At 36.1% G+C, this 10,861-nt stretch overlaps 1 protein-coding gene across 1 annotated transcript; it reads right to left on the bottom strand.

Moving 5' to 3' along the window:
* Positions 1 to 7,529: 7,529 nt before the first annotated feature.
* LOC108543325 (olfactory receptor 2A14-like) lies at positions 7,530 to 8,462 on the bottom strand. The gene is given in 1 exon segment (XM_017893758.1): positions 7,530 to 8,462. A coding segment is annotated over 1 exon segment (933 nt).
* Between the last annotated feature and the right edge of the window lie 2,399 nt (positions 8,463 to 10,861).

Genomic DNA, 10,861 nt, shown 5'->3' with positions numbered 1-10,861 from the left:
TCGACATTTGTTGGCAATATGAGAGTTGATGGATTACAGCTTTCAGTTCATGTGCTCTACGCTGAGAACTCATCTTCCTTTTCCTTTGTAAGCGTGTGTTATGTCTTCAGGTGTGACATAACACTAAAGTCTGGGCTTCAGCTGATTCCCTAATGTACTGTACAGTCAGGTAACCAGTAACCACAGTACATTATAAATTCATAGACCAAGATGATCAGAGATCTGTAAAAAAATAAAATAAAACAGTAATTGTTTTATAAAAGTTCTATCTAAACAAATATTTTAATAGACTATCATGAAATAAAATAAAATATACTAAATATCTGTTGTATTACTTCCATTTGATAATGGAGTGCTTCTTTGCATGCCCCAATTTATGTTTTAACGGATCTGATCATTTTAGTTCCTTCTGGGAATCACAGGCTGCATGGTCACTTAAAGCAGTGGTCCCCAATCTTTGTGGCACCAGGGTGTGGTTTTGTGAAACACAATTTTCCATGAATGGGGTCAAGGGAAATGGTTTGGGGATGATTCAGGTGCATTACATTTATTGTGCATTTTATTTCTATTATTATTACATTGTGATATATAATGAAATAATTATACAACAGCCCTGAGTTTGTTTTCCCATAACCAGATGGTTCCATCTCAGGGTGATGGGAGACAGTGACAGATCATCAGGCATTAGATTCTCATAAGGAGCATGCAGTGTAGCTCCCTTGCATGTGCAGTTTGAGAGGGTTTGCACTTCTATGAGAATCTAATGCTGCCACTGATCTGACAGGAAGCAGAGCTCAGGAGCAATGGAGAGTGACCAGAAATACAGATGAAGCTTTGCTCACTCACCTGCTGCTCACCTCTTGCTCTGCAGCCCAGTTCCTAACAGGTCATAGGCCAGCAGCAGTCCATGGCCCAGGAGATGGGGAGCCCCGACTCACAGTACCATGTTGGGGCACATGGTACCTACCAGGGTTCAGTGTGGAGCCAGAAGAGCTGTGTCTCAAAAGAGGAGTTATGTTTGCTAGAGAAAATGATTTTACTCCAAGCAAGATGTTTGGTTTTTTTTTTTTTTCATTTAGAAATTTTTAAACATAGCCATACTGCATCTTCATTTTCCACACTCATACTGAATTTCATTGGACCCATTTTAGCTAGGTGCAGAATCTTCTCTTGTTCTGGGCCCCATTTTAAATTGGAAGTCTATGGAGTGTTCAGTAATTTTATTAGAAATGAACATTAAAATGTGGCATATATTACCTTAAGAGTGTTAAAGGGTCCCACAAACGTTGTGTCTCTCTCTTAGTGTTAACGGTGGCAGAAATATTTCCTTTACTTTAAAGGTAATATTACAACATATCTCAAATATTGGACCTTAGAAATTTCACTAGGGTGGCAGATCTTTCCATTCTTGTGAAGGCTATTTCTAATCGCCTTTTTAATTCCAATTTTACTGAAGTATAATTGACAAAAAGCATATATTTAAGATGTACAACTTGATATTTTCATATCTATGTATAGTGAAATAATCACCATAATTAAGCTAATTAAGACACTCATCATCTTACATAGTTACCTTTTGTGTGAGTGTGGTGAGAACACCTAAGATCTTAACAAATTTCAAGTATACATTACAGTATTATTGACTATAGTCAAATTGTTGTACATTAGAGCTCCAGCATTTATTCTTTTTTTTTTTTTTTTTTGAAACAGAGTCAGCTCTGTTGTCCAGGCTGGAGTGTGGTGTGATCTCTGCACACTGCAACCTCTGCCTCCCAGGTTCAAGTGTTTCTTGTGCCTCAGTCACCCAAGTGGTTGGGATTACAGGCATGCACCACCACACCCAGCTAAATTTTGTATGTTTTAGCAGACACGGGTTTTCACTATGTTGGCCAGGCTGATCTCGAACTCCTGGCCTCAAGTGTTCCACCCACCTCGACCTCCCAAAGTGCTGGGATTACAGGTGTGAGCCACTGCACCTGGCCTTATTCATCTTCTATAACAGAAATTTTTAACCCTTTGACCAATATGCTCCCATTTCTCTCTCCCCCCAGCACCTCACAGCAACCATTCTCCTCCCTGTTTCTATGAGTTTGACTCTTTTGCATTTTACATATAAGTGAGATCATGCATTATTTGTCTTTCTATATCTGGCTTGTTTCATTTAACATAAAGTCCTCTGGTTCATTCACATTATCACAAATGGCAGGATTTCCCCTTTTTAAGACGGAATAATATTCTATTACGTGTGTGTGTACAAATGAATGAATAATATTTTATTGTGTGTGTATACAAATGAATAAATAAGGAAAATGGTGTGTGTGTGTGTGTGTGTGTGTGTATGAATGGAACCACAAAAATTCTAAATAGCCAAAACAATCTTGAGTAATAACAAAGCTAGAGGCACCACAATTATTGATTTCAGAATACATTACAAAGCTTTAATAATCTAAACAGTGTGGAACTGGCATAAAAACAAGACAATGGAACAGAATAGAGAGCGAGAAATAAATCCACACATCTATGGTCAACTGATGTTTGACAACGGTGCTGAGAACACACAATGGAGAAAGGATAGTCTTCAATAAGTGGTCTGGGAAAACTGCATATCTACATGCATAAATTGCACCCTTATCTTTTGTGTATGAACCCACATCACATACAAAAATAAACTCAAAATGGATTAAAGGCTTAAATGTATTAATTTCAACCAGAGCAGACTTCAGTGCAAGGAAAATTATCAAGGATAAAGTTAATAGATAGTACTAAAATCATCAATTCCCCAAGAAGACATAATACTTAATGTGTATGTACCTAGTAAAATGTCAAAATACACGAGACAGAAACTGAAAGAACTGAAAGAAATACATGAGAAAGAAACTGACAGAAACTGAAAGAGGGAGATATATAAATGCACCCCTCTGTTAGTAGTGGATGGGAGCGAATCACGATCCTCAAAGACACAATTTCAAACTCCATGATCCTGACTGTTGAAATCACAGAAGATCAAAATCCTTAAATGAAGTCTAGAAAATTATAATCCTGAAATATCAAAATCCCAAAAATATAATTCTGGAAAAAATACCTTAAAATTTTTTAAAAAAGATATTTATTTACATTTTAAAGAGGATTTATTTAAGAAACATAAAAACATGACAGAACGTGTTATAGGCCAGCTTATGAAATAAAATAAGCAATAATATACATATTTTTGCAAGCATAAACACTCAAGTATGCTAATGACAGTTGCATGGGTATAACAATTTTGAACTGACAAGTTGTCTTCAGAAAGAAATAGGTCAAAAAGCAAAATGTATAAATGCATGTCACTATGGTTGATAATTGTGTGTACACCAAAATTTATAACTTCAGTCATATGAAATATTGTAATGGACAACCTAAGTCTTTTGGCAAGATCAAGCAAAAACCCTGGGGATGACACATTGCATCATTATACCAGTCACCCAAGGAGCTATGACCTCAAGAAATACTATCTTTCACAAACGCAGATGTGCAAAAGGACCTCTTGTAATTTACTGAGGAAGTTTCAGTGTTTTTATGCATACTCACAATGCTTAAACATAAAGTCAATGTTGTCATAATGCACGTTCACAAACTCAAATTTGCAAAAAATGCATAAAATAAATTAGAACTATTTAAAAGTCTTTACACAATTTATTCCTCCAGTACTAGGAATGAAGATTAAGTATACAGTATAATGATTGTAAAAGATAATGCTGACAATATAAAATAGTGGAAAAAACTAAAACAAGAAAAACAAAGGAGAAAAAAATGCAAAAAAAAAAAAACTAAAAAGAATATTTGACATATGAAAAAGTGTATTATAGGACTAAGTTGTGGGCAGTTGCATAGAGGTAGTCCATAAAATCTGGCCAACTTTCATTATCATTAACTATTTTTGAAGTCTTGCATCGTGATGAATAGCTGCTTTTGTTCTTTTAAAGCATGGCTCTCCTTGGAGACTATGTTCACATTCATCGTCTACATGGCATTGGTCTTTTTGAAATTCTTCTGTGATTCTATATACTTTGACATGAGAACTCCCAATTAAATGTTTCTATTTTCTGTGGCATGCTTCTTTGTTATTCCGGTTAGGCTAAAATTCATTCGGCGTGTACTCACATGCTGACCATGAATTTCTCAGCAACAATACTGGTGAATGAACAGCAATTCCATTGCATAAGTGTCTTCTAATCTACTGTGCTTATAATTATTTTCAAACTAGTTGTTAACTTTGCTGGCTTCTTCAGACAAATGTGTCTTTAATTCATTAAAAGCTTCTGGGATTTCATCAGTTGGGAAAAATGCCAATGCAGACAAATGACATATTTTTAAACAAAAGCTTTTATTGGGTCTTATCACGTGGCCAGTCCACTCATCTGAGTTTTCTACCAAATGCAAATGAAGACAATACCAAGGTAATAATTTTGCCTAACATGATGCAACTTTCAGGATGCAACTATCCTGCATGCATCTGAACATGCACTGATCTCTTCCCCAGAATTCAGGTTTTCATCACTCAGAATTTTAATATATTAAGATTGTCATTTTTGGCATTTTAGACATCAGCTATTTTAGGCGTTGCAGATTTTGATCTTTTGGCGTTTCAACATTTGAAATTATGGTGTTTGAGATTTTTGTCTTTTGAGATTATAATCCAAATCTACAATGGACAGTTCCAGCAGGCAGAAAATTAGTAGGAATACAGTTGAACTGAATAGCACCGTGAATCAACTGGACCTAACTGAAATGTACAGATTACTTCATCTAGCAATAGGAGAACACACATTTTTAAGTTCACATAAAATATTCAACAAGGTAGACCATATTCAGAGCCACAAAACACACCTTACCAGATATGAAAGAATAGAAATTATACAAAGTATGTTCTCATGCCACAGTGGAATTAAGCTAGTTATCAATAACAGAAAGACATCAGGAAAACCCCAGTAATTGGAAATTTTAACAAAACCTTTCATAAAAAAATGCCTGGGTCAAAGAAATCGCAAGAGATATTTATAATATTGTTAAAATAAAATACAGTTTATATAAAACTTGTGTGATGAAATAAAGCAGTGCTTAAAGAGAAACTTACAGCATTGAATGCATACATTAGAAAAGAAGAAAGAAAATCAAGAATCCAGGCTTCCACATAAGTTTCCATTTTGAGAAACTACAAAGGAAAAGCAAATTAGTGCTAAGAACAAAAAAGTCAATAATAAACATTAGAGCAAAAATCAATGAAATTGAAAACAGAAAAATCAATAGAGAAGATCAGTACAGTTGATACCCCTCCAGCCAGATTAACTAAGAAACAAAGAAAGAAGACATAAATTACTAATACAGAGTTGAAGGAGTGGCCATTATTATTGATCCCATGGACATTAACAGGATAATAAAGGAACATTTTGAACAACTCTATGCTTACAAATATGATGAACTAGATAATGTAGAACGATTCTTTGAAAGGCACAATCCATCAAAATTCATAAAAGGCAAAACAGATAATCTGAATAAGCTGATATCTATTAAATAAATTGAATCAAGAATTAATAACTTTCCTGAAGAAAAAGTATAAGGCCCAGATGGGTCCACTGGTGACTTCTAAACATTCAGGGAAGAAATTATACCAATTCCATACAATCTGTTCCAGGAAATTAAAGCAGACTGAATATTCCCCCAGCTAATTCTAGGAGTCCAGTACTACCTTAATACCAAAACTAGACAAACACATTACAGGTAGGGAAAACTACAGAGTGATACCACTCAAGAACATATGTGCAAATGTCCTCAACAAAATATTACCAAATAGAGTTTTATAATGTATACTGATCATAATACTGACATTACAATCATCATAATACATTATGATCAAGTGGGATTTATTCTGATATGCAAGGTTGAGTCAACATTCAAAAATCAATTAATGTAATCCATCAAATAAACAGTCTAAAGAAGAAGAATCTATAATTATATCAATTGATGCAAAGAGAGGAGTTGACAAATTTTAACACACATTCATTATAAAGAAAATCTCTAAGCAAAGTAAGGATAGGGTAGAACTTTCTCAACTTTATAAAAAAGATCTACAAATAACCTACAGGTAACATACGTCATATGTCATACTAAGAAACTAAAAGCTTTACACTAAAATCAGGAACATGGCAAGTGTGTCTCTTTTACCACTTCTGTTCAACGTTGTATGGTAAACCCTTGCTAACGCATTAAGAAAAGAAAAGGAAATACAAAGTATATACAGATTGGGGAAGAAGAAATAAAATTGTTTTTCTTCACAGATGACATGATTATTCATGTAGAAAATCCCCCCAAATTAGCAAAAATACTCCTGAAATTAATAAATTATATAGCAAGGTTGTGTTGTAGGATATAAGGTTAACATACATATTGCTTTCTGACACTAGAAATGAGCAATTGGAATTTGAAATTAAAAAATATTATTCCATTTACATTAGCACTACAAAATAAGTACTTAGGTATACATCTAACAAAATAGGTACAAGATTTATATAAGGGGAACTGAAAATATTTGATGAAAGAAATCAAAGATCTAAATAATGGAGAGATATTCCATGTACATAGGAAGACTCACTTATTGTCAAGATTTCAGGTACTTCCAAATTTACTGATAGGTTCAATACAACCTCAATCAAATTTTAGCAAGTTATTTGTGGATATGGCGAACTGATTTTACAGTTTATATGGAAAGACAAAAGACACAGAGTAGCCACACAACGTTGAAAAAGAGGAATAAAAATGAATGAATGATACTATCTGATATGGTTTGAGGCTGTGTACTATGCTCTTATTAACTCAGTCTGACAGCTACTATTGGCACAAACTCTGCTAGTATCGACCATTTCCAATATTAGAGATAGATTTCCTGTAACATCAATGATAAATAAGCCATTAAAAATGTTAGACATTTTAGTGGGTATATAATAGTATCTCATGGTGGTTTTAATTTACAATTCCTTGCTTACTATTGGTGGAAAGCAGCATTTATATGTTTATCAGCCACTTGCATTTTCTGTAAGATTATCTGTTCATATGTTTTGCTAATTTTATAAAATTTGGTTGTTTATATTTTTGTTGATTTAAAGGAGTTCTTTCCATGTACTGTATAAACAGTTCCATTTCTGGGTACATGTAGTTTCCAGAGGATCACTTGGTTTGTGGCTTGCATTTCTTCTTTCTTAATGGCGACTTTGATGAGCACAATGATTAATGTGAAGAGGTCCTATATTTATCAAACTTAAACATTTTACATCTAGAGATTTTTGTGTCTTCTCTGTGAATTTATGCCTATCCAGGATTATAAATGCATTTACCTATCTTTTCTAAAAGATTTATGTCTTCAGTTTGTATGTAGAGGTCTATAGTATTCCATTTTAAGGTAGCATTTATTCTAGCAAAAGACAAAAAAAAAAAAAGCCAACTTACATATTTTGCAGGGAGCAAGGCTCCCTCCCCATGGTTCCCTTTGAGATGTCTCACGTCAGTCTCTCCTTCCTCAGTGCCCTCCTCAGGGCTCCCTTGACCTCTGCATTCCTCAGGCTATATATCAGGGGGTTCAGCATTGGGTTGAAAAGGCTGTAAAACAGGGAAAGAACTTTCTGTTGCTCCTCAGGATGGTGGGACTTGGGGGCCATGTACATGACAATGGCACTGCCAAAGAAGAGCCCCACCACGCAGAGGTGGGAGAAGCAGGTGGAGAAGGCCTTTCTGCGGCCCTCCCCAGACTGGATCCTCAGCATGGCCGCCAGGATGCATGAGTAGGAGACCAGCACCAGGCAGAGCGGCCCCACCAGGATGAACACACAGGGTGCAAAGATGACCACCTGGTTGAGCCAGGTGTCAGTACAGGCCAACTTGAGGACAGACAGGATTTCACAGAAGAAGTGGTTGATTTCATGAGGCCTGCAGAAGGGCAGCCTCAGGGTGAGAATTAAATGGACCAGAGCCAGGAGGAAGCTGAACACCCAGGAAGCCACAGCCAGGACAGTGCACACTCTCCAGCTCATGAGGACGTTGTAACGTAGGGGGTGGCAGATGGCCACATAGCGATCACAGGACATCACCACCAAAATCAGTCACTCTGTGTTAGCAAAAGCCAAATACAAGAATGTCTGCATTATGCATGGCAAAAAGGAGATTGTTCTTTTCTTGTTCATAAGATTTGTCAGCATCTTGGGAACATTGTTGGAAGCATAGGACATGTCAACAATGGCCAGGTGTGAGAGGAAGAAGTACATGGGGGTGTGAAGCTTAGAGTCCAGGCAGATAATCCCAAAGATGATCCCATTCCCCAGCAGGGTGAGTGTATAGAAGACAGAGAAAAGTCCACAGAGGAGAATCTCCAGTGCTGAACCAACCTGGAATCCCAGCAGGGTGACGTCTGTGATCCATGTCTGGTTGCCTTCCATGTTCTTGTGGGAGAGAAAGATAAATCTTCAGCTAGGAGAGGAAGGTCAGGGCTGTGGGCCAGTCAAAGATGCACAGAGGTGGCACTTAGAAATTAAAACTTTGAATGGATTTTCTAGAATATATTCTCAGATATGTTGCCAAAACTAACCAGGTGTGCTCATAAAAATGAGAAAAAAATCACATTGTATCAATGGGAATGAGATTGAGAAATGAGATTGAAAAATGAGAAAAAAATCACATTGTATCAACACATATACAGAATATATACATGTATATGTGTATATATATTTGTGTGTGTATGCATACATGTATGTAACATTTAATAAAGTATAACATAACAGGATCTATTATAATATACCCTACATAAGAGGATACACATGCACGCATGTGTTATTTTGAAGAACTCAAGTATCCTTGCTTGCCTTTCAGTGGGAAATGTTGATTTTTACATAGTTTGAGAAGAGAGGACCATGAGAAATGTTGCAATATGAGGTGGTTTTGCTTGCTCGTCCTGCTTGCCTTCTCAGTCTGAGATGTGCAGGGACCGGTACCCTCTGTTTGCCATGGTCTTGCTCACTGTCCCTCACCTCCTTACAGGCTTTTCTACCCACTTATTTCAGATTTGAAATCCCTTCTAAATAACTTTCAATTTTGTAGTTTCTTTAAAACTTTCTAAGATGCTCCTTTTCAGAAGATGGCCAGTACTCCCTAGCAGCTCCTTTAGGTGCCTCTTTTCCATATCTGGTATTTGTAGTTTTATTTTCAGAGTTTCCCTTACTTCTTCATCAGCATCTGTTATTGTAAATTAGGCATGAGTGAAAGAATTCTTGGCTACATACAATGAATACATGCATATATCTTTAAAATAACTCAGTATGGTGTCATTTCTGAGGTCTTTTAAATAATAAACTCAAAAGAAAAACCAATTTACATTAAGTGGTTACATTTAAAGATCACTGCTGTATTGTAATTGTATTTTCTTGGGCTCTTTTCTTGATTATAACTTCATACGTTGACATGTCTCAGAGCTTATCTCACTGTCTAGTGTGACAGAGCCTTTTGTCATCAATATATTCCCAGCTATGGCAAGTTGGGTTGCTGTCGGTTCCCCTAACTGCATTCTTCTCCATCACCTGTGACCATGCCAGCAGCCCTGTTGCTGTTCAGCTGAATCCTGAGCAGGTGACAGGGATAGGATCAGGTGAAGTCCCAGCTGGTGAGCTTTTTCTAAGGAGCTCTTCTTAGAGGGCCCTGGGTCTGTTCAGCCAGCAGGGGGAGACCAAGGGCCATGAGAAGGATGGATGGCGTCATCAGGTGGAGAAACCATGTGACCTGTTGCACTTCACATTTATTCCAGAAACAGCCTGAGGACTATCTTTATTTTCAAGTCAGGCTAAAGGTTCAAATCTAACAGGATAATTTTAAAAAACAATTCTGATTCTCTTTATTTTAGTAAATACATAGATCCTCAAATTTATGTATTAAAATAGGACATTATACTGAGTATTTTAAAATTACCAGTTTTCACTTAATATAATACTTTTCACGTATTGAAATTATATTTAATGGACATTATATTAAAGCCACACAATATTCTGTCACAATTTATTGAATTTCTTACTGTTGGAAATTTTGTTCTTATTTCTTATTTTTATTGGCAGTGAGATACATTTTCTCTTAAACTTAAAATTTGCCTATATTCGTAATTACTTATGAGAGCATATTCTAAAAGTGAAATTGCAGATGCTAAAGATACAGAGATCTCAAAGGTTTTTATCCCTATTTTAGCTTCCATCTAGAAAATTTGATCAATTTCAGTTCCCTCCCACAGTGTGTAAGAGTCACGTCTCTTTGCCACATAGTCAGTACTAGGCATTACCAATTACAGTCTCTGTTAATTTAATAAGCAAACAATATTATGTAATTTATATTTGTATTTCATACATCCCTTAAGGAATGATCCTTGAGTGCATGATCTGTTTCAGCCACTGTTCTAAGCTTTAGAGGCACAGCTGTGAATGATGTAAACACGTTCTGAAAGGGAGGCAGATTATAAAGAATATTAAGGTGATGTAAGGAAGGTGTTTAAGGATTAAGGAAGATGTTTTCTTCCACACCTCACATTTCTGTTCAGGGAAGAAAACCTCTATGCCCCTGGATAAATTGTTTTAGAGTATACCTGCCTCTCTCTGTCCCCTAATTGATGTGATTTGTGAAACATGAAAGAGAAACTGAGGATGACTTTTCTCTGTTCTCTGTTTCACCCGCATGCATTTCTATCCGCTTGGGATTAAGGTATTGGGAGCATGTTCAGTCCCATTTGGAGGTGGGGGAGGGGTGTCAGCTAACGGTTGTGATTTTAATTTGGAGAGAAACTTTGTTGAAAATATAAACCATG

Source organism: Rhinopithecus bieti, unplaced genomic scaffold (genome assembly GCF_001698545.2).
Source record: "Rhinopithecus bieti isolate Rb0 unplaced genomic scaffold, ASM169854v2 scaffold_23862, whole genome shotgun sequence".
In the NCBI taxonomy this organism is placed as follows: Eukaryota; Metazoa; Chordata; class Mammalia; order Primates; family Cercopithecidae; genus Rhinopithecus; species Rhinopithecus bieti.
This window is presented reverse-complemented; position numbering and strand designations above follow the sequence as displayed.